The sequence below is a fragment of the Heteronotia binoei genome, chromosome 15 (genome assembly GCF_032191835.1).
Source record: "Heteronotia binoei isolate CCM8104 ecotype False Entrance Well chromosome 15, APGP_CSIRO_Hbin_v1, whole genome shotgun sequence".
Classification (NCBI taxonomy): Eukaryota; Metazoa; Chordata; class Lepidosauria; order Squamata; family Gekkonidae; genus Heteronotia; species Heteronotia binoei.
Genome location: NC_083237.1, coordinates 48609871 through 48632963, shown reverse-complemented (window position 1 = coordinate 48632963; position 23093 = coordinate 48609871). Strand labels below are relative to the sequence as shown.

Below are 23093 nucleotides of genomic sequence, written 5' to 3'. Positions count from 1 at the left end.
GACCTGGGTTCTTCAAAGGCCAAAAGCAACCACACTCTGGGCTCTAATGAAAGCCATGTGAATGCATCCTTGCCTCCCCCAGAGCCACCTCCCTGCCGTTCTCTTGCAAAATACCAAAGATGCAATTTTGCCCTCAACCCAAGGCTGAAATCACCCTTGCATTGTAAAACACAGGAAAGGCTGAACTGTAGCCGTAAATCAGCTTCCCTGCCCGGCCCTCAGAAAGAAGAAACCGGCATGGTAAAAAATGGCTGTCTTGCATCCCACCAGACTTGATTTTCCCACAAAATATGCCTTTTGCACAGCAGGGGAAGGGCTGAAAAGCAGCACGTGTGAATGTCAGCATGTTATAGATGCGCCAGGACTTCAAAGGAACGGTGCCAAGAAAGAAATCGTAATATATGTGATCGGTAATGTGTCTATTATATGGAGTTCTTGCCTGGCTCATTGGAGCCTGTAGGACTGAGCTTGAGGACTTGGGAACAATGAGCAGTAGGATCCAAATCCCTGCTGCTCTGCTCCAATCATGGGCCCCTTATTGATTTGAATGGTCCAATAGGAATGCTAGCATGGGAAGGAACCTGGAGTATATAAATAGCTGGCCCTGTTGGCCCAGTCTTCAGTCTTTTGAGTGCAGCCCTATATTATGCTGTGCAAATAAAAGAGCTATGTTCACTACCACCTCACCTCTTCATGGCATGGAATCCACTATATTATAGAAATTCTGGGGCGCATTGGGTTTTTTTAACAAGATGCTGTATTTCCTTCAGCCTTGACCTCAGCTTGAAGGGAACATCTTCCAGGAGAGCAGAGTGCTTTCAGGGTGGATTTTCAAACTGGCATTCATTATTAAAGCCCCAATTATAGCCATTAAACCTCTGATGAGCAACTGGAGAATGCGCTCAAGCCGAGTCATGCTCTGACGTGCAGCGCTGTGCCCCGGATCTCTCCTCTCCTGGAATGCTTTGTTGAGATGGCATTTTGAACTGTCCGTCCTTAAACAAGTGGACGATTTAGCTATTCGAAGCCTGGGCGCCTGGAACGGAGAAGTCAGCAGCGCCTTTCATAAATGCAAGAGACAGGGGGCCTGGATAGAGATCCAATGAGCGCCAAGCCTGCGCATGGGAGAATTTTGTTGAGTCAGACAATTAGATCCTTGTTTTTATTATTATTGATCTCGCAGAGGGCTCAGAAAGGAGCTGGCTGAGTTGAGGAAAGAGAACCCATCTTGCAAGATGCTGAGAATGAAAAGAAAGAGCTGAGGTGGATGAACACGAAGCAACACGAAGCAGAGGATCTGGGCAGAAAAACCCAAAAGAATTGCTGTTTCCCTGCCTGTGGTGTGTGCATCATCTAAGCAAATAAGTTCTGCTCCAGAGCAGGGTGGAGCTCAGCTTTCCCCCCCAGGTGTCAAGGTGTTTTCAAACGCAGACAGGGCTATGTTTTGCTGCAGAGCCAGTTCATCTTCCATGGTACTTAATATTTAATATTTATTTAACTCCCGTCTAGTCCACTTTTCTCTCTAAGGCTCTTGGCAAACAGCAGAGTGAAAAATTGTGCAATAGAAACAGCATCAAACATACAACCAAGAGTGAATAAAACTGGGTTACCAACAGTGTTCTCTTTAAACTGAGTTAGTGTGAGCTAATTCACAGTTTTTTAGCCTCCAATTTACATATCTTTGTCTTAGGAAATATGGCCCCAGAGCAAACAAATCTACGCAGTAGCTCACAACTTTAAAGCCAGTAGCTCATGAAGTAGAATTTTCACTTACAAGACTCCACAGCTTAGAGGGAGTATTGGTTACAAATAAGAGGACAAAATAAGAGGTGCTAAAAGTGTATGGTATGTACACATACGGCTGATATGCAAAATTTACAAACAGTGTAATTAAGGGTGGAATTCTAGCAGGAGCTCCTTTGCATATTAGGCCACACCTCCGTGATGTAGCCAATCCTCCAAGAGCTTACAAGGCTCTTTTTTGTAAGCTCTTGGAGAATTGTCTACAGCAGGGGGTGTGGCCTAATATGCAAATAAGCTCCTGCTAGAATTCCACCCCTGAGTGTAATAACAACAGGGTATAATAAACTCTTTTATTAGACAGGACTGCTAGGAAAAGTTGAAGGCAGCAAGAAAAGAGGAAACCCACCATGAGATGGATTGACCCACTAAAGGAAGCCATGGCCCTCAGTCTGCAAGACTTGAGCAAAGTTGCTAATGACAGGAGATTTTGGAGGATATTAATTCACAGAACAAAGTTTGAGTCCAGGGGTATCTTTAAAACCTCAACGTTTATTTCAGGGTATAAGCTTTCGTGTGCAGACACACTTCTTCAGATATTCATTCAATTCAACATTCAGTTTGTAGAGTCACCATAAGTTCAAAGTGACTTGATGGCATTTGACACCCCCCCCCCCCCCCATAAACACCTTTATTATACGTGGGTTAGTCTGCGGCAGTCTGTTTCAGCAGAATAAAACAGGAGTCCAGTGACACCTTAAAGACTCACCAAAGGTATCACGGCCTAAAGTTTTTGTGAGTCAGAGCTCTCTTCATCAGATGCATCAGAGTGTTCAACAATTAGGCAAATGTATTTATACTCAAAAGCGGCAGATGATAGAAGGTACGTGCACTGGGGTATATTCTGTCTAATGCTCTAAGCACTGCACCGCTCTGGCTTTCCTTAGGGGAAAAGAGGGAGGGATTAACATGAAACAAATAGGTAATAATAATTATCATATGGCCTTGTGTGTAGAATAGCCAGGAGATCCTAAGACTGTCTGGCAGCCAGAAGGTCTTGGGTGTTTTTTTGTAAGTCTTATGCCCCACTGGGTGATGAGCTAGACTTGTTTCTAAGGCAAGAGGCATTTCAAAGGTGGTGTCCATTGCCTGCCTCTGCATCACAACCCTGGCAGTCCTTGGAGGTCACCCTTCTAAATACTAGCCAGGGCCAACCCTGCTTAGCTTCAGAGATTTGACAGGATCCAGCTAGCCTGGGCTATCCAGGTCAAGGCATGAGTCAGTCACTCGCAATCCATTCAGTAACATGAGGCAGGATCCAGCCTATAACTGGGGGTGGCACAAGCTGAAGAATGGCAGGCAGCTATGCAAAGGGAGGGATGGTGGCTCAGTGGTAGAGCATCTGCTTGGGAAGCAGAAGGTCCCAGGTTCAATCCCCGGCATCTCCCCAAAAAAAGGGTCCAGGCAAAGAGGTGTGAAAAACCTCAGCTTGAGACCCTGGAGAGCCGCTGCCAGTCTGAGAAGACAATACTGACTTTGATGGACCGAGGGTCTGATTCAGTATAAGGCAGCTTCATATGTTCTTCATATGTTGCTGGAGGGGTTCCCAGAGAGTCATAACCAGAGGGCATTCTGCCATCCCGACCCCCCAAGATGGGCAACCAAAACACAATGGATTTTGCCCTTTTTGGCACCTATTTCCATTTTGCCAGACTTGACTATGAACACTTTTCTTGTAGCACCTGCCTGTCTACCCAAACGTAAATCCCACTGTGTTGAATGGAGAGCCTTACACCCCCAATAAGTGTGCCCTAGGAAGCAGGCCTAAGTGTGTCCATTCAGAAGTCATTTTATTCGGTGGGCCTCACTTCTAGGCATGGCCTTCTAGGATGACAGCTCTTAGGATCCCTCCTCTGCACATCATTCTTTGGGAGATGTCAATTAGCAGTCTGGGGGTTTGCTAGAAGTTTTACTGGAAGTTTCCATCCTGATCATGCCCTGGACCCATTTTGGGAGGGAGGGCTTGAGACCCTTACATTCTCCATTCCATGCTCCTAGGCCAGATCCCTGTGGCGGAATTTATTTTGGGTTGGCCCTCTTTATGATCTTAAACAGACTCTTTACGAAATTGGTTATAAGAACTCTTTCTGGAAGTACAACAAAGTTGGTGACCTGTGCATAAACAGAACTCGATAACAACCCCCTTGATGGTGCCTTAAACCGTAGTCAGGAGTATCTGCCACCTCACATGACCTCCAGATGATGATGTATCTCAAGCAGTGTTCCCTCTGAACACTGAGAACCAGTTTGGTATGGTGGTTAAGTATGCGGACTCTTATCTAGGAGAACCGGGTTTGATTCCCCACTCCTCCACTTGCAGCTGCTAGCATGGCCTTGGGTCAGCCCTGGCAGAGGTTGTCCCTGAAAGGGCAGCTGCTGTGAGAGCCCTCTCCAGCCCCACCCACCTCACAGGGTGTCTGTTGTGGGGGAGGAAGGTAAAGGAGATTGTGAGCCGCTCTGAGACTCTTCAGAGTGGAGGGCGGGATATACGGTAAATCCAATATCTTCTTCTTCTTCTTCTAAGCTGAGTTCATGTAAACTAGCTCAGTTGTTTTGCCTCTGGCTCACACATTTTTTGTTGTAGCTCAGCCTGCTCAGGAGAGATGGCCCCTAAGCACACTAATTTATGCAGTAGCTCACAACTTTTAATGCCAGTAGCTCACGATTTTTGCTCACAAGATGCCACGGCTTAGTGGGAACACTGGTCTCAAGGACAGAAACAGGTAGGTAGCTGGGAATATTCCACACTGTACAGGGGGCTGGGTTAGATGACCCTCGGGAATTCCTTCCAGCTCTATGTTTCTAAAGTGGCTCTAGGCATAGCTGGGGTCGTTCCTCTTTCAGTGCTAAGGGGGAAAGATGTCCAGCTGCCTAAGGAAGGATTCACTCGGAAAGTGGACGGAAGCAGCTGTCCAGCTGCAGCCACACCAGTTTAGGAATTATAATCACACCTGCATTGGACCTCAGGAAGTCCTACAAATGAAGAAAAAACATTGCATATTGTAAAGTGGACTGTAAAATAATCCTAAATTAATATGAGAAAAATATTGTGGTTTAAAACTTTGTTTTTAATATATTTATTAGTTAAAGTTCTCATAGATTGTTCTAAGTTAAATACCAGGGGTGGCCAAACTTGCTTAATGTAAGAGCTGCATAGAAGAAATGTCAGATGTTTGAGAGCCGCAAGACAGGAAGGCAGGTAGGCAGGTGAATAGATGGGGAGGGGGAAAGAAAGCAACTTTAAATGCATTCTCCAAGCCACAGACTGGCTTGGCTTGGAGAAGTGATTTTAAAAGAGAAATGCCTTTTCCAAGTCGGCTGACAGGGTGGTGGTGTGCGAAAGAGCTACAGTTTGGCCACCCCTGTTATATACCTGACTCATACCCTTGAAAGAGCCCAGAGGCGCAGAGTGGTAAAGCTGCAGTACTGCAATCGACCTGAGTTCGATCCCAGTGGAAGCTGGTTCAGATAGGTTGACTCAGCCTTCCATCCTTCCAGGTGGGTCAAATGAGTACCCAGCTTGCTGGGGGGGGGGGAGTGTAGAGGACTGGGGAAGGCAACGGCAAACCACCCCGTCAATAAGCCTGCTGTGAAAACGTTGTGAAAGCAGCGTCACCCCAGAGTTGAAAAACGACTGGTGCTTGCAAAGGAGACTCCCTTTACCTTTACTATACCCTTGGGCACTCTGGTTTCACGCACCACCTGGAGGCTGGCAACCTCGCCCTAGACAGCTGTCCTCCAGCAGCCAGGATGAAGCCTGGAAAGGGCTCCCCCTTTCCAGCTGCGCGTTCCTTTTAGGTCGCCCCACCTTGAGAGAGGAGGAGAAGCAAAAAAAAGCGGCAGCAGCAGCAGCCCCGGGCGGGCCCTGATTCCCCTGGCTGGCCTGGCTTCGGCGCTTGCCGGGGACCCGCGAAGGGGGCGGGGCCGAGAGGACCGGGGGAGGGTCGCCTCGCCGCCTCTCTCGCTCTTGTTTTGAAGGCTCCTCCGAGCCACCCAGCCAGTGGGAGGAGAGCATCGACCGCTTTCATAAAGCCGGGGGGGCCGAGCCTGCCCCTTCCAGAAAGCAGGTGCTGCTGCTGCTGCTGTCCCAGCTGGAGGGAGCGCGCCTCGCCGCAGCCCCGTCGCTGCCGCCGCGTCTCGCTCCCCTCCAGCTCGCCCAAGGGCATGTGGCAGGAGCCTCGCCCCCCCTCGCCCGCCCCGGAGGAGCCCTGAGGAAGATGGAGCGGAGCCTGGCGCTGTGGCTCGCACTGCTGATGCTCCGCGGGGTGAGTGCCGCCTGGGCTGGGCGCTCTCGGGGGCGCGCCGGAGGCACCCTGGATCAAACCGGTGTGTGTGTGCGGGGGGGGGGCAAAACCAGGCAAGGGGCAGCGCTCCTCTTGGGGGGGGGGCAACTGCTGGGTGCCTTTCTTCGGGGGGGCTTGTGGAAAGGGTTTGGATAGGGGTCCGGCACTGCGGAGTGGAGAGGTTGTCCCTTCTCCAAGGGAACGGGGCAGCGGATTGCTTTGCCGCTGGGGATGGGGGGGGGGGGGGGCTTGGTTTGTCAGCCGTCGTCCTCCTCCTCCCCAGAAGTGCAAAAGGACTTGTGTGCGCCGATCCGGAGGAGAGGGAAACGGCGGGGTGGAGAAGCGGCGGGGTGCGCGGCCGCCGGAGCGCAAGCGGGCAGGGCGCGCCCTGGCCACACCTGGCCTCTCCGTTTCTGGGAATGGCCCCGAGCGGAGCTCTCTCTAGCAGCCAGCAGTGCGGAGAGAGGAAAGTGGGGCGCGAGGGGTGGGGGGTGGGGGGGAGAGAAGGCAGCATGGCCCGGCTGGGAAAAGGGGAAGATCCGGAGATGGGAAAGGTGGCGCGAAGGGCTTGGGGAGGTTCAGAAGTGGGCGCGCCTGCGGTGGCTGACGGATGCGCACCGCCGCGAGAAAAGCTGAAATAAATTTTGCGTGTGCGTGCGATGGAGTGGCGCCTGTCAACTGCGGGGAGAGAGGAAAGTGCCCCAAAGATTGTGCCGGGGATCGTGGCCCTGCATAGAGCCAGGCGGGACTAGGGCACGGGAGAATCTGGCCCCGAGGAACCGGCGGGATCCAACCCCTATTCTTCCCGGCGCATATCAACAGCGCAAATCCTAAACAGGGTTAGGTCTTTCTTAACCCCTTTGGCTTGGACGGACTTGGAAGGTGCGGGGGGGGAGGGGGCGCTCCGGTGAGGAATTCTTTGCAACTATTCCGCAGCAGGGAAGCCGGAGAGCTGCTCTCCCCCGAGTGGGATTTCGGTCCATCAGGGGCGTTCTCGGAAATTGTCAGTTGCAGCGAGAGAAGAATGGCTAAGAGAACTCGGTGCGCAGAAAACTCTGGCGGTGGTTCATAGAGATCTCCGCTGAACGCCACCCCTGCTAGTAGTGAATCATCAAGGCGGTCCAAGTCCGAGATCGGAGGAGGAAGGACCTCCCCTGGGCATGCTTCGTCCTCGGCAGGCTTAAGCAGAAGTCCGTTCCCACCTGGGTTGCAGCAGGCTCAGGAGCGAAGCTGGAAACTGCCCCAGGTGGGGTCCCACCCAGCCCTCCCTCCGGGAAGCTCAACGTTTGAGACTCCCTACAACTGGAGGAGGTGGAGAGCTAAAGCCGCTCTCTCGTTCTCAGTCTCAGGGAGAAGGAGAAAGTGGCTACTGTAAGCCGCTCTGGATCCCACCACGGGAGGGGAAAGCCAGGGAGAAATACCTCCAGAAACATCTCGCGCAGCCTTCTCGTCCGTCCTCTGCTGCGGGTCGCTCAGAAGGCGCGGGGCTCGAGGAGACAGAAGGAAAACTACTGAAAGAGGGGAAGGGGGAGTGGGCGGGGCAGGAGCCGCGGAGAGACCGGCGCAGGGAAAAAGAGGCAGATCGGTGGCATGGACTGACAAGGGGAGGATGGTGGTCCAGTTTGCAAAGGTGTCCGATTTTGGTCCTGGAATGCCACATGCAACGGGGGCAGGGAAGGCTGTGACTCAGTGGCAGAGCCAGAAGGACCCCAGGTTCAGTCTTGGCCATCTCCAGTTGGCAGGACCAGGCAGCAGGTGACCGTGGAGAGCTACTGCCAGGCTGAGGAGACAATACTGACCTTGATGGACTAAGGCTCTGGCTCAGTATAAAGCAGCTTCGTGCATTCAATTGCGCACAAGATTTTTGTCAAGATTTTCATCAGTTGGGAAAGGGTTGCAGCTCAGTGGAAGAGCGTATGCTTGGCATGCAGAAGGTCCCAGGTTCAATCCCTGGCATCTCCAGCTAAGACAGTCAAGGGACAGATGAAACAAAAGACCCCAGCCTGAGACTCCGGAGAGCTGCTGCCAGTCTGAGTAGACAATACTGACCTTGATGGATTGAGGCTCTGATTCACTATAAGGCAACTTCATGTATTCATGCAAAACATGGCCATTCATTGGAAATGAATGATTTTGTATGAACAGAGTCATTTTTCTTCTTTGGCTCCAGCCCTGTGGAGAACCTTGTGTAGGAAAGTGGATGGTTAATGTGGTAAGGAACCAGCAATGACTGACCTAGAGGGACACTGTTAATGCCTAGAAAGATGGATGGATACGGATGGAGGATCCTAGGGCCAGATTGTTGGGTGACCTTCAGCTGCACCTACCTCACAGGAATGTTGTGAGAATGAAATGGAGACGAGAACAATGTAAACTGCTTTGTGTCTCCATTGGGGGGGGGGGGGGAAAGCAGGGTACAGATGAAGATAGACAGACAGACAGACAGGCAGACGGATGAGCAGATAGATGATAGAGACTGATAGAGGACAGACGGGCAGACAGAGATAGATAGATAGATAGATAGATAGATAGATAGATAGATAGATAGATAGATAGATAGATAGATAGATAGATAGATAGATGATAGATAGATGCATGCATGCATAGATGATAGTGGGGAGAATGGCAGGGTATAAATGAAGATTAGCTAGATGGATGGATGGATGGATGGATGGATGGATGGATGGATGGATGGATGGATGGATGGATGGATGACAGATTTTTGGCACCATGGCAAAAAATCCAAAATGGTGATTTTTGGGGGATCCTGGAAGTGGCATCCCAAATAGCTTTCTTAACCCTTTGGCCAAGGATTAATTACAAGAAGAATCCATCTGGAGCGCAAGGGCTGCTTATCCCTGAAATAACCATTTGTAAGTGACTCTGAGCATAAGATCAGAACCAGGTCACATGGTGGGAGGGTTGCAATTATTTCCTTCTTTTTAACAGTGTTATTTAGACACTGCTCTGCTCTCAATATACAGATGCAAAGAGACAGTGACACCTTTCTCCCAAGGAGCTTAGTTTACAAGTTTGAGAGGGGAGGGGGGGGGGGTAACAAAGGGAAGGGAGACACAGAAGGAAAAGTAACAGATGGGTGGGAAAATCCAGCTCCACAAGCATATAGTTGAGTATGAAGGGAAGAACTGCTTGCTGGGTGGGGTGGGGGTATGAGAGGAATAAAATGCAAGAGGTCCTACTGGTGGCAGCAAAGAGGGGGATGATCTGCAGAAGGCAACATGTGTGTATACATTCAATGCACTCTTTTGTTCCAAGCGAGGATAAGATTGAATTTGGGCTACATTTCATTATCTGTCTGTCTGTCATCTTTCTAGCCACCTAATCTATTTCTTGAGAGTTGAACTTTTTCCTATCTATCCATATATCTCTCTGTCCATCTATTGTCTCTCTCTGTCCACCCATTCATCCGTCTCCCCATCCATTTTTCTTTCCTGCAAAGAGCTCAAGGCATCCGATAATGGCTCTCCCTTCCTACTTCACAGGGCTGTTGTGAAGAGGAAATGGGAAGGGGCAGGCCCACTTCCCTTAAACTCCTTGGAGGGAAGTTGGGCTATGAAAGGGGAAACAGGGAGGGGGGTTATGTTGCCATTATGCTAACTAACTAATTTCCAAACAATGTTTACCTTGGGTCTGGGCATGTTTGAGAAATGTTTGGTGTCTCTCAGTGGCCATGGAGTAGAGCTTCATCCAGGTAGGAGGTGATGTGAAAGATATGTCTCTGCCTCAGCCCCTGGAGATCTGCCACTTTCGTTTTGTTTTCACCACCAGTTCTTCAGCTGGTGATGGAAAGTGCTGTCAAGTCAAAACTGACTTTTAGTGACCTCGTCACCCCCTGGGTTTTCTAGCAGGAGCCCCTTTGCATATTAGGCCACGCACCCCTGATGTAGCCAATCCTCCAAGAGCTTACAAAAAAGAGCCTTGTAAGCTCTTGGGGATTGGCTACATCAGGGGCGTGTGGCCTAATATGCAAAGGAGCTCCTGCTAGAATCCCACCCCTAGAGTTTCCAAGGAAAGAGCAATTCAGCGGTGGCTGGTCATTGCCTGCCTCCACATCATGAACCTGGTACTCCTTGGACCCTGGTATTCCATCCAATACTTGCCAGGGCTGGCTCTGCCTAGTTTCTGGGATCTGAGCAGGTCAGGCTAGCCTGGGCAGTCCAGGTCAGGGTTCTGCTGTGAGTTAGACAATACTAACTTTGATGGACCGAGGGTCTGCTTCAGTGTAAGGTAGCTTCATGCGAGAGAGGTGTGGCATCGTCATGTAGGTTAGGAGCTCCTGGCATTAGAAGAGTCAGGAGCAGCTGGGGCAGATTCCTATTTCTGTTCTTTTTCCAGCGTAGCCCTGTCTTTTCCCTCTGGCTGTGAACAGCTGAGGCCTGTCTATTCCTTTCAGCCTTAATTCTAGCCTTGCTCCTGGCTGGGTGGGGTGGCAGAAGCTGGCCCTGCCACTAGGCAGACTAGGCAATCCCCCCCCCCATGTGACTCACTTCTGGCGTCCCCCAGATTAGGTGCCCCCATGCGACTCACTGATGTTATCACCGCAAGGGGGGGGGGTGCCGGAAGTTAGCCTTGCCTAGGGTGCCAGACAGCGCAGGGCCAGCCATGGGCAGAAGGCAGTCCCACAAACGCCCAGGGACCTGTGCATCTCTGTCACTATGTCTCTGAAGCCCAAGGTGACTTCCAGTCATCTCTTAAATGAGAATCTGGAAGGGCCATGTAAAATGTGTCTCAAAGTTATACGAAAACAAGGGAGACCATCTGGCTTCTCCCAAGTATTCTTTGCAAGAAGCGGATCACTTCTTTGGAAGAGGAAAGAAGGTGCAGGGGTGGAGGTGGAGAGAGAAAAGAAGAAATGAAACCGAGCAGGGAGAAAGCAAAATTCAGAAGCAGGAAAGGGGGAGGGGGAGCAGAACTGGGGGGCGGGGGAGGGAGAGAAGCAGCAGAAGCAAGATCCTGGTTGCATTTTACATGAGCTTAGCAGAGGAATGCAAGAGCAGCTTTCAGATGAGAAGTTAAACCAGGGTTGCCCTTATGCTTCCGTGTTCAAAAGCTCCAGTCTCCAAAGGTCCGGGCATCCAAAGGCAGGCAGGCACCAGCACTCTTGGAGGAATTTGGCTCCTCCAGCAAACGGGGACTCTGAGAAAGGAGAAAGCGAGAGAGAGAGAGAGAGAGAGAGACGCAAACTTCGTTTTCCAAGCTTGTCTCTCTTGCGCCTTCGGATGTTTCCGAGAACTAATGCAAAAGCGACTTCTAGGAAATGAATTTTATTGCACTGCAAACTGTTCCAAGTCCCCTCATGCTGCCGCTGATAGCTTTGGAAAGAAGGAAACAAAAAGAAGAGCCAGACCTGGGCGCTTCACCCAAACCTAGTTTTAGCAATGCTACCCTTGTCGAATGGGCAAGGTTGCTAGTTCTGGGTTGGGAAATACCTGGAGATTTGGCGGGGTATGAAGCCTGTAGAGGGCTGGGTTTGGAAAAGAGAGGGACCTCAGCAGGGTAGAATGCCACAGAGTCCACCCTCCAAAGCAGCCATTTCCCCAGGGGAACTGATCTGGGTGAGCTCCAGCTGCCACCTGGAGGATGGCAACCAAAGAATGGGAGGATTACAGTAATTTAAACAAAAGAAAGCCAGAGATTTTACTTTGCAAATAAGACACAGCACAAAGAAAACACATTTCCAGTTACAAGACCTACTTTGAAACATACTTGGTCCTCAAAGGGACGCCTGATAAGGCATTTAACCCCGTTAGTCCTCTTCCCAAGCCTTGCTGGTTCACTCCACACACTGCATGCCTTCATTTATTGTTGGCCCTTTGCTAGTGCAGGACTTCACACTGGAACACATGTATTTATTTATTTCAGTTTGTCTGCTGCTCTCCCCCACTAATCCAAAGGAGTTAGCACTGTTAGTCTGTCGCTGCAAAATAGTAAAGAGTCCAGTAGCACCTTTAAGAATAGCAAATTTTATAGCAGCATAAGCTTTCAAGAAACATAGCTCTCTTCTGATGAACAGAGCTGTGTTTCTCGAAAGCTTATGCTACTATAACATTTGTTAGTCTTAAAGATGCTAATGGACTCTTTACTACTTCCCCATACTAAAGTTTGTTTCAACATATAATAAATACATGAGATTAAAACAATTCAAGTAAAACAATTCCAACCATACAATTTCCATGATGGCTCATACATTTGCTATACTATCACCCTAGGGAGAGAGAGGGAGGGGGCAGGTAGCGGAACTACACAGATGGGAGTTCCCCTCTCCTAGTCCATATGCTTGACAGTACATCTTCATTTTACAGGCCCTGTAGAATTGTATCAAATCCCATAGGGTCTGAATCTCCGTTGGGAGTGTGTTCAACAAATTGGAGCTACCACTGAAAAGGCTCTGTTTCTGGTTGAAGCCAGGTGAATGCTCCTTGGACCCAGGATCTCCAGTGTGTTGTTCTTAGAAAAGCATAATGCTGTGCCAGGAGAGATGGTCCCACGGATATGTTGGTCCCAGACTGCATAGAGCTCTGAAGCTTAAACTAACACCTTGAACTAGTTGAACTGCAAGCAGAAAAGCACCTTTGGATTCAGTCCAATTATTTTTAACATTTATTAGTGTTCTCGTGTTGTTCTTCTACAAACATTAAAAGAAATGTCCCTGTCTTTTACCAATAATTCGGAGTAAAAAAAAACAAAAACCCTGCAATGAGTACAATGTCCTTGTTTTTCTTGTAACTCTGACAGAGCATTAATACAGGGAATTACTTGGGTGATGATAGATCACTCAGTGGGGAACCAACACAGCCTTCTGCTTGACCTGTGTCTTTCCAGTGGCAACTGTATCCTCCCCAACCAACAGATCCTGCCTGCCATTTGACACAAGCACATGGGAAACATGAAAACCAATAAACAGGCCACATATTTTGCTTAAATTCATTGGGTCCAACCAGCTGTTCCAAGGCTTCTCGGGAATGATCCACTATCACAGGGCATCTGTAAAACAGAAGAATGTATATCAAAAGCAGGGGTCATTTTGTAGAAAAAGAGGTGCCAGAGCTCATTAGCACAACTCATTTGCATATGCCATGCACCCCTGACATCACCGGAAGGTGTGCTAAATTCTATCAGCTCAGCATCTATTTTAAAATGCTTCTTGAATTATAATGGTCATAATAAAACTACTCCCATCATACTTTTAAAATTACTTTGTGGCCACAGCAGCAGGTTGAAGATTTCCATCTCTCTGCTTTATATATTTTGGTTATTTCCCCATTTTTGGTGCGGAAAATATTAGAAAGTTTGTGAAATCTTAAAGTTCAGCAAAGGAGGTTTGAACAGTGGCGCCCAGAAGAAAGCATTTTTTTTTTTTGCAGGGTGGGTGGGTGGGTAAGAAAGAAAGAGTACAATAAAATGTAGAGGTTCCAGAGCTCTGCTGCTGTGAGCTCCTCCTGCCCAAAATGAGGCCTGATCATAGGACAGCAAGTCAGAAGAGCTTCCAGAATTACATTGGTTAGATTCACATGTGAATCTTCTTTGGACCCATTCCACTAATTAGTGCTTTTATGCCTTCATCCGTAACGTGGCCTGAAAAATCTACGCTGTGCAGATGCCCATGATTCTTTCCAAAGGCATTCACTGTGCAGCCACATGTCTGTGATGCTGGAGCATCCACCAATGTTTACGACTTGCAGAAGCCGGCAGCCGAGTGCCAGGGCGAGGACTCCATTGTCTGCAGGGTCACTACATCATTCAAAAGAGGCTTCATGAAAATAAAGGCCTCCGGAGGCCACGGCTGCAGCTCCTTCTGAAGTGATTGGCTAGTTTCTTCTCTTTCCAAGTGTTTAAGTTTATTTTTAAAAATTGCTTGCAGTTGCTATGCTGTTGAAGAGCATTATCTGAAGTATCTAATGCCTCCACGACAGAGCGCAGATGACCATGCTAATAATTCAATCGGTTATTCATCCTTGGACACTTTAATCCGCTTATCTCCGATGCTGGGAGGCAAGGGCTTAATATCCGCGGCATATCTGAAAACATTCCTGTTAAGCAGTAAAGGCATGCATTGAACACTGAGTGCTACATAGTCCTCTTGGCCCTTGTTGTACAATGGAACTCATCCATTTACTTTGTTAGGGAAATGGCTTACGAATTCCTGCAGCATCTCTAAAATCAGGGGCAGAGCCTATCGGGATATGCAGTCTTTGAGGTGCTGAGCCTGTAAGGGTGAAAAGTCCAGAGGATGACATAGGGCAGGGTGGCCAACGGTAGCGGTCCAGATGTTTTTTGCCTACAACTCCCATCAGCCCCAGTCATTGGCCATGCTGGCTGGGGCTGATGGGAGTTGTAGGCAAAAAAACATCTGGAGAGCTACCGTTGGCCACCCCTGACATAGGGTTGCCAGATACTGGTGAGGGGTAGGGGGTAGGTAACCAGATCCAGATTGGGAGACTCAGGCCCATAGCTAACCAGGGGCCCACGGGGCCTGGCCCCCTGACAGTTTTGGGTGGCCCCTCACCTTCAGGCTGCTGCCTCCCTCCTGCATGATTTAAATCACATGGGAGGGGCATCCAGGAGTAGCTGCTGCCCCTCTGATGCCATTTATAGGGCCCAGAAATCAGCTGATTGGTGGGGTCTAAATTATGCAGGAGGGGTGGCAGGAGCAGTCACCAGCCTTCTGCACAATTTAAAGGGCCCCCTCCCCCTGCGGCCCCTAGCTGGGGAGACGCCTGGAGATTTGGGGATGGAGCCTGGGAAGGACAGGGACCTCAGTGGGGTACAATGCCGTTGATCCCATCCAAAGCATCCATTTTTCTCCAAGGAAACTGATCTCTGTAGTCTGGAGATGAGCTGTAATTCCAGGGGATCCCCAGGTGAGGTCCCACCAAGAGGCTGGCATCTCTAGGACAGAAAATTTGCTGTGGGAGAGAGCTTGCTTTCTGTCCGTCTCTCCCCCACCAAAGTAAGATGTATCATCTAGCTCCAGAGAACACATAACTTAAGTACAGGAAGTCCTAATTGATTAGATTGACTTCCAAGGAATCCTTATTTTAAGCAAATCCAAAGAAACCTGCACCCCTCACAAAAGGATTTGTGAAATAGGTGGAGGAGAGAGTGCTGAAGGGGAAAAGGTATCTTTTACATACATCCTTAACCAGCATGGGGTAGAAGCCAGAGTGCCGGGCTAGGATTTATGAGAACCAGTTCCAATTCACCAAGGAAGTTTTCTGGCTAACCTTAGGGCAGCCACATTCTCTCAGCCTTGACTACCTCACAGGGTTGTTGTGAGGATAAAATAGAGGAGAGTACAATGATTTGAGTCACACTGAGGGGAAAGGGTAGGATAGAAATGAAGTAAATAAATACAGTTGCCTTATATGGCAAGTGAAATCACTGGTACTGAAGGTCCTTCTGGCCCAGCCCAGTCCAGCCGTTTTTGACTGGCAGTGGCTCTCCCAAGATTTCAGGCAACTGCTATTCCCAGACTGGTTACCTGAGGTCTTTGGAACCAGAAGTGCTAGGCACTGCTTGTTTCAGGTGTTTTTTTTGGGGGGGGGGGCACACTGGACAGACAGTGCCAGTTTTAGGGGGGGGGGGCATGCATCCTTCTGCTTGCAAGCCCTCCAACCATCCAAGCTCTGCTGCCAACACTACCCAAACACTCAGCACACCCACCACCCGGCAGCACCACCCACACACCCTGACAGCACTGGCCAGCACACCCTGACAGCACTGGCCAGCCTACGCAGCTGAAAGTGCAGCTGCTACCATTACAGGCAGAAGTGCAACTGCTGTGAACCACCCACATGATTTCCCTCACCTACTCTGGTAGGCTTGCCAGATCTAACTCAGGAAATATCTGGGGACTTTGTGGGTGGAGCTAGGAGCAAGGCTGTGACAGGCATGATTAAACTCCAAAGGGAATTCTGGCCATCACATTTAAATACATTTTGTAGGGAAAAGTCCAGTAGGAACTCATTTGCATATTAGGCCACACCCCCTGACATCACCAGAAGTGGTGTCACCCGGTCAGTAGGTTACTTTCTGCATATTGATGCAGAACCGTACAGTGCCATTCAGCTGCATTTTATGGATGTGTATTCTCACACAGCCCAATGAGAACCCTTGTTCCCCCACCCCCCCAAACATGGCCATACAGAGAGAGCTACGTGCAGCAGAGTGGGCAGTGGCAGGCCCAACTTCTCCTGGGAGGAAGCACTCATGGGCAGCTCTGAGTCTCTCTCTCTTAGCAAGCCCATTGGAGGTTGGAGGCAGCAAAGAGGAAGGAGTGCACAGTCTGGGAGCATCTGGCTGCCTAGTGCCTTCCATCTGCTGGAGACCTTTTTTTTGAGCCAGAGCCCTGGCCAGGACAGCCAGAAATGTGTTCCTGTGTGTTCCTGCTTAAAAAAAAAAAAAAGCCCTCGTGGCGCTCCTTTTAAATGCCATCTCTCCACTGGAAATAATAGAGGATGGGGGCACCTTCTTTTGAGGCTCATAGAACTGGATCCCCTGGTCCAAACGTTTTGAAATTTGGAGGAGGGTTCAAAAAGAGACATCAGATGCTATGCTGAAAATTTGGGGTCTCTACCTCAGAAAACAGGCCCCCAGAGCCCCAGATATCCACAGATTAATTCTCCATTATACCATATGGGAACTGGCCTCCATAGGGTATAATGGAGTGCTCAGCTGACATTCAAACCCCAGCCCCCCGCATTTCTCATGACCCTGAAGTGGGGAGAGGACCTCCAAACCAGAGGATTGGGGGACTGGCCACCTTGTTAACTTTGGGCAGTTGGGAGCATGGGTACAGTTTGGTGTAGTGGTTAAGTGCATGGACTCTTATCTAGGAGATCCGGTTTTGTTTCCCCACTCCTCCACTTGCACCTGCTAGAATGGCCTTGGGTCAGCCATAGCTCTCGTAGGAGTTGTCCTTGAAAGGGCAGCTGCTGTAAGAGCTCTCTCAGCCTCTCCCACCTCACAGGGTGTCTGTTGTGGGGGTGGGTGGGTAAAGGAGATTCAGAGTATAGGGTGGGATATAAATCCATTATCTTCTTCAATATCTTCTTCTACAGACAGGTGGCAGGGGAGGTGAGTGGGTGAGGGTCAGTGGCATTGGGCCCCACCAGAAGTACTCTGCCTCAGGGTGTGCTCAGGACTCTTTTTCTAGTAGGAGCTCCTCTGCATATTAGGCCGCACACTCCTGATGCAGCCAATCCTCCTGGAGTTACAGTAGGCCCTGTACTAAGAGCCCTGTAAGTTCTTGGAGGATTGGCTACATCAGGGGGCGTGGCCTAATATGCAGAGGAGCTCCTGCTAGAAAAAGAGCCCTGGGTATGCTGATGCCTGCCCTGCTGCTGGGGGCTGAACGTCAGATGCCTGGCAACTGTGCTGGAGCTCTTCCTTTTGTGGTGCTCATCGCCTCTTTGATGTTCTAAAAACCTCCCAGGGTTTTGCTGCTTGACAGCAGGGAGGATTCAGACTCCAAAGAGCTCATTTAAAAACTGAAAAAGGGAGCTTTTTTATAATCTGCAAAATGTTTTGTGTGAGAGAGAAAGAGAGAGAGAAAGAAGAGGAGTTGTTTTTTTATATCCCACTGTTCTCTACCCTGAGGAGTCTCAAGGGCTGCTTACAGACAGGCCGTTAAAGCTGCCCCGGGGACAGCAGGCAGGCGGATCTAAAAAGCGTGTTTACACACGTGCATCTGCCTGCTGTCCCCGTCCCACCCCTGAACTGTCTCCGACTTACCGGGAGCCGGCTTGAAAAGGTACCACTTTTCTCGATGGCTGGGAAGCACCCAGAGAACACCTGGAGAGCTGCAGACGGGGCACATGAGTGCTCCAGACGCTCCCGGGGTGCCCGTGGCCCATCCCTTTTCCGCAGGCCATCAGGATGCTCCCAGGTGCTCCTTTTCCGGCCGGCTCACTTCTGGGTCAGCTTGATGCTGCCCTGAGCCGGCCATCTGCTAGTGGCCAAAGAGACTTACAATCACCTTTCCTTCCTCTCCCTACAACAGAAACCCTGTGAGGTGGGTGGGGCTGAGAGAGTTCTGGCAGACCGGGACTGCCCCAAGGTTACCTGCATTTTATCCTTACAACAACCCTGTGAAGTAGGTTAGGCTGAGAGAATGTGACTGGCTCAAGTTCACCCAGTGAGTTTCCATGTCACAAATGGGGATTTGAATGCCAGTCTCCCAGCTAGTAGTCTGCTAGTCGAACACTTTTAACCATTACACCACACCGGCTCTCATCTAAGTCAAACACTTACACCCCCCCCCAAAAAAAACCCCTATCTTTGAAATATGCTCCAGTGGGAGGAGGACTGTGACATGTGACTGGCCCAGGGTTACCTGAGTAGGGTGTGTGTGAACAGGGGTCTCCTCGCTATGCCCCTCTATCCGCGACCCCAGAGGCGTCAAACTTATTTGTTCTGAAGGCCAGATCTGACATAAATGGAACTTTGTGGGGCCGGGTCATGCATATTATAAAATATAATGCCAGGCTGCAGACTGCAGAGATATCAACTTTATAAAGGATACAAACACAATTAAAGATTTTTTTTTTTACTTAAAATACAAACATGCTTAAAACTCTTGAAATATATTGTCTAAAATAGAAAGGTGGGGGAATAATAGGACTTGGCAATGCAATTTTTAAAATAAAACATCAAGAAAAAGCACAGACCACAGTAAAAACTAAAAATATAATGCTCTGAGCCTAGGAAAACATGAAATGGCTAGGCATTGCAAGCTTCTCCCCACACCCCGGGCCTACTCAGATTGGCAATGGCTCTCCAGTGTACTATCCCCTTTGGTTGTGAGTTTCCAGGTTAGCATACTTACAAGGCACCAGTTCTCAGGTCCACTCAACAGAGACAAGCTGGCTCAAAGCATCAACCCTTTATTTGCAAGGAGACAACTCCAGGAAGCAACAGCTTCAACTGGCCATACGAATGCTGGAAGTGAAACTACTTGAGCTCCACTCCATTGAAATACATTGCAGCATAGACAAAGTTGCAAGGAAAACCTGGAATGCATTTTCCATTAAGGTCTCTGGGTACAGAGAGACTACTTCCAGACTACTCCCAGAATAGTCTATCTGGATGCAGAGGCCTTAATTTAAATGTATATATCCAACAAAAATCCATTCTGCATTTTCTTTGCAGCTTTGCAAGCCCAGAAAAGTTTCCTGCTGAAACAAGCAAAGACAAGGCAGAAGGAGCTGGGAGCTCAGAGCTTAAAAGGATGAGGACAGGAGTGGAAGGAGAGGGAAGAAAAGAGCCATAGGCCTGATTAAAGCCCTGAGTGGACTGGCTGTGGCCCACGGTCTGTAAGTTTGACACCCCTGCACTACAAGCAACTGTTCTTTTTTTTAGAATCAACATACCAGTTTCTTGTATGTTCCTAATTCTGGAGTTCTTCCAAGAGCATCCTTGGAGAACTGCCTGAAATCCTTATCCTAAACAGGAGAAACAATAAAATTGGAGAATGCCTTCTAGTTTTTCTTTCTGAATTTTTGTTGTTCAAGTGGAACAACCCTGTCAGATGTAACACATTCGTGGCAGGGGATGTGATTCAGTGGAAGAATGATGTAAGAAATGTCAAAGAATTACAGTGAGTTGTCATCTGGAATGACAGTTCAACTCTTCTCATGGTAGACTGAAGTGTGAAGGCAAGGGAAATGAACAATCTCTTTCAGACAACTCAGTCTCCTGGAAGTTATGAACTTGGAAGGAACTCCAGGGGAAGGCAACTTCAGTCTTTTGCCGTGGAAACCTTACAGGGTCACCATAAGTCATGGCATATGCAAATGTGACTTGGCCAATGTTCCCTATAAGATGCAGAGTCTTGTGAGCAAAAATTCTACTTTGTGAGCTACTGGCATTAAAGTTGTGAGCTACTGCAGAAATTGGTGTGCTTTGGGGTCATCCTTCCTGAGCGAAGACAAAAATGTGTGAGCTGGAAGCTAAAAATCAGTGAGTTAGCTCATGCTAACTCAGCTTAGAGGGAACACTGGACTTGACCATACTTTATACACACAGGGGGGAAAATTCCCAGGTACAATGTGAGTCTTTCCCTCCATAGATCTTAAAGCAAGCTGGGAGTAGATTTTTGATAGGGAAACAGCACTAGGTGTGGGTGACCTTATTCCCTCCCTTTCCAAGGCCACAGCCCTTCTAGTGACCAAATAAGACAGCTGAACACACAATCACAGAACTACAGAGGCATCTGGCTCAAAGTCATCTGTATATTCTTTTGATTAAATGAGATTAGGATTAAGTTTGGCCTCAGGCCTGCTTTACACAAGAAGGGCAAGGAGGTGCTGGAATGTGGAGGTGGTTAAATGGACTGTGAACACTTCAGACAGAAGATCCAGAGGGATCTCCCATGTTAAAAGCTTCCTGCAAAGTAGGGCAGCCAGCAAAGACAGGGAGCGGCATCTTCCCCGTGGTATGCACATTTTCTACCTGCAGGAAGTTCTTTTACAATGAGGATCCAAAACCAGAATTCACCCTATGGTTGCCAGTGCCCAGGTGGGTCCTGGAGATCCCCTGGAATGATCACTTATCAAATATCATTTCCCCTGCAGGAAATGTAGGGCTAACAAGCCCCCGGACCGGGTGAGGGTTCTCCCGCCCTGGAGGTTCCCAACCCGCCGGCCCACATTAGGCTGGTGGGGGGAACCTCCCCCAACGTCACCGGTGCAATGACATCACCCAGAAGTGACATCATCATGCCACTCTAGCTGTTTCTGGGAAAACTCTATGGTTTTCCCAGATGCTCTAGCGATTTGGGAGGGAAAACTCTATGGTACAATAGGTACCAGAGGCAGCAGGGGACTTGGGAACCCTAAGGAAATGTCATCTTTATAGGATGGAGTCTATGGCATACATAATTGCTGAAGCCCCACCTCTCCCTTTTCTAGGCTCCATCCCCAAATCTCCAGGAATTTCCCTAGCTGGAGTTGGCAACCTTAGGCATTCTCCAATGGTGCACGCCATGCTACGATTTCAGTGTTTCACCCCCTCCTTCTTCTGTGTGTTTTGAGCGAGGCCAGAGATTCAGCTGAACGGGAGGCGCAGACGGAAATCTGCTTGCTCTGAAAATCTCTATAAAATCTCCATCAAGGAAGAACCAATCCCATTTCAATGTGGTCAAGACAACTGTCCAAAGACCTACAGGTTTTGGGGGAGGGGAGACCCAAAGTATGGAATTCACAGTTTTTGCCCCACCCCATTGCTTCCTTAAAAAAAAAAAGGTATAAAAACAATCCAGACAGGAACCTCGACTTAAAAAGCAGTTAAAGGCTCTGCAAAAGTGTCATTCTCTTGCTCTTTCTCTCTCTTTCCCCCTTTTGTTCCACCTGTCAGAATGCTTTATGGGGTTAATACCTGCGGCTTTGTCAACAGGAGTTGTGTTAATGGCAAGCACATTCGGATGGGCCTAATGCAGACCATGTGCCCTCCCGTGAGAGTGCTAATCTAAAGGGACGGCGGAACATATCGAACCCTCTGGAAAACCCCAAAGCTGAAACAGGGGTAGCATTCGAGCCTGTTTGTGAAACTTGGATGTGGAGTGGAAGTTACATTTTCCGCATCATTGAAAATGCAGGCTTGTGGGGGGGCGGGGTGGTCAGAAATGGGGGGTGATGTGTTCTGCTCATTTCGTGCCTTCCCGCTTGAGATGACCTTAGAGTTTACAGGGCCTGGTACTCTGCCGTGACTACATTTCAGCCTGCCGGGCAGCTCTGGAATCTGTTTTCTTCAGTGCCAGGAAACAGCCAGGGAACCATGAAGCTCTGCTAAAGATAGAGGGCTTCTAAGACTGTTCAGAACATGGATGCCAGCCTCCAAGTAGGACCTGGCAGATCCTCTGGAATTACAGCTCATCTCCAGACTATTTATCAGTTTCCCTGGAGAAAATGGATGCTTTAGAGCAGGGGTGACCAAACTTACTTAACATAAGAGCCACAGTCATAGAATAAACATAAGATGTTTGAGAGCCACAACAAGACATGAAGATCAGAAGTTTGAGAGAAGGAAGGAAGCCTAGGAAGGAAGGAAAATAAATGGGGGGAGGAAGGAGGGAGAGAGAAGAAAAAGAAAGCAACTTTAAATGCATTCTCTGAGCTGCTGGCTGAGGCTTGGAGAAGTGATTTAAAGAGATAAATGCCTTCTGCAAACTGGCAACAGGGCAGTAAGGGCTTTGAGAGCCATACGATATGTCTGAAAGAGCCACATATGGCTCCCAAGCCACAATTTGGCCACAACTGCTTTAGAAGGTGGACTCTCTCTCTGTCGGCTTGACTTCGCGAACGAAGATTTAAGAAAGGTGCAGTAGTGCAGGCTCGCTGGTGGCTGACAAGACCAATGCGGGACAGGCAGGTCTGGCCACAGTGGCTGCAGGGAAAAGTCTGATTTGGGGTTGGTGCTGTAGCAGTACGATTCTTCCTCAATCTCCTTTTGTAGCCTGTAGGGTTGCTGGCTCCAGGTTGGGAAATAACCGGAGTTTTAGGGGTGGAGCCTGAGGAGAGAGGTGCCTGGGGAGAGAAGAGACTTTGATGGGTACAATGCTACAGCGTCCAGCTTGCAAAGCAGCTATTTTCTTTAGATGAAATGATTTTGTCGCCTGGAGATGTTGTAATCCCAGGCGATCTCCAGTTACCACCTGGAGGTTGGTAGTTTGGCTCTGCTTGGCATCCTGGTTCAATTCTTCACACACAATAGTGATCGGTCCCTCTGGAATAAGGGGCAGATTCAGAGACTGTGATGTATGACATCAAATTCTCATTGAGCTTCCCCATCCAAACTCTGCCCTCCTTGAGTTGCCACCCTCTAGATGGGCAACCGTGTAGATAACACCATGCAGAAATCATTCCACTTGTGTGATGAAACTTTGGTATGCACTATATTATCATTCCCCTCTAACCAGGGGCTGTGAGAACCATTCTGTTGAAGTCTGTAAACCCAACTTGTGGCTGATTGTAACATTTGCATTGTTTAATA

At 49.0% G+C, this 23093-nt stretch overlaps 1 protein-coding gene across 1 annotated transcript in view; it reads left to right on the top strand.

Moving 5' to 3' along the window:
* Window positions 1-6010: 6010 nt before the first annotated feature.
* The window catches only part of NGFR (nerve growth factor receptor), a 78487-nt gene continuing 61404 nt past the window's right edge, over window positions 6011-23093 (top strand). Inside the window, exon 1 of the mRNA XM_060256015.1 lies at window positions 6011-6065. Within this exon, the coding sequence (XP_060111998.1) occupies window positions 6018-6065 (48 nt within the window). The 5' untranslated portion in view covers window positions 6011-6017. The remainder of the gene's footprint in view (window positions 6066-23093) is intronic.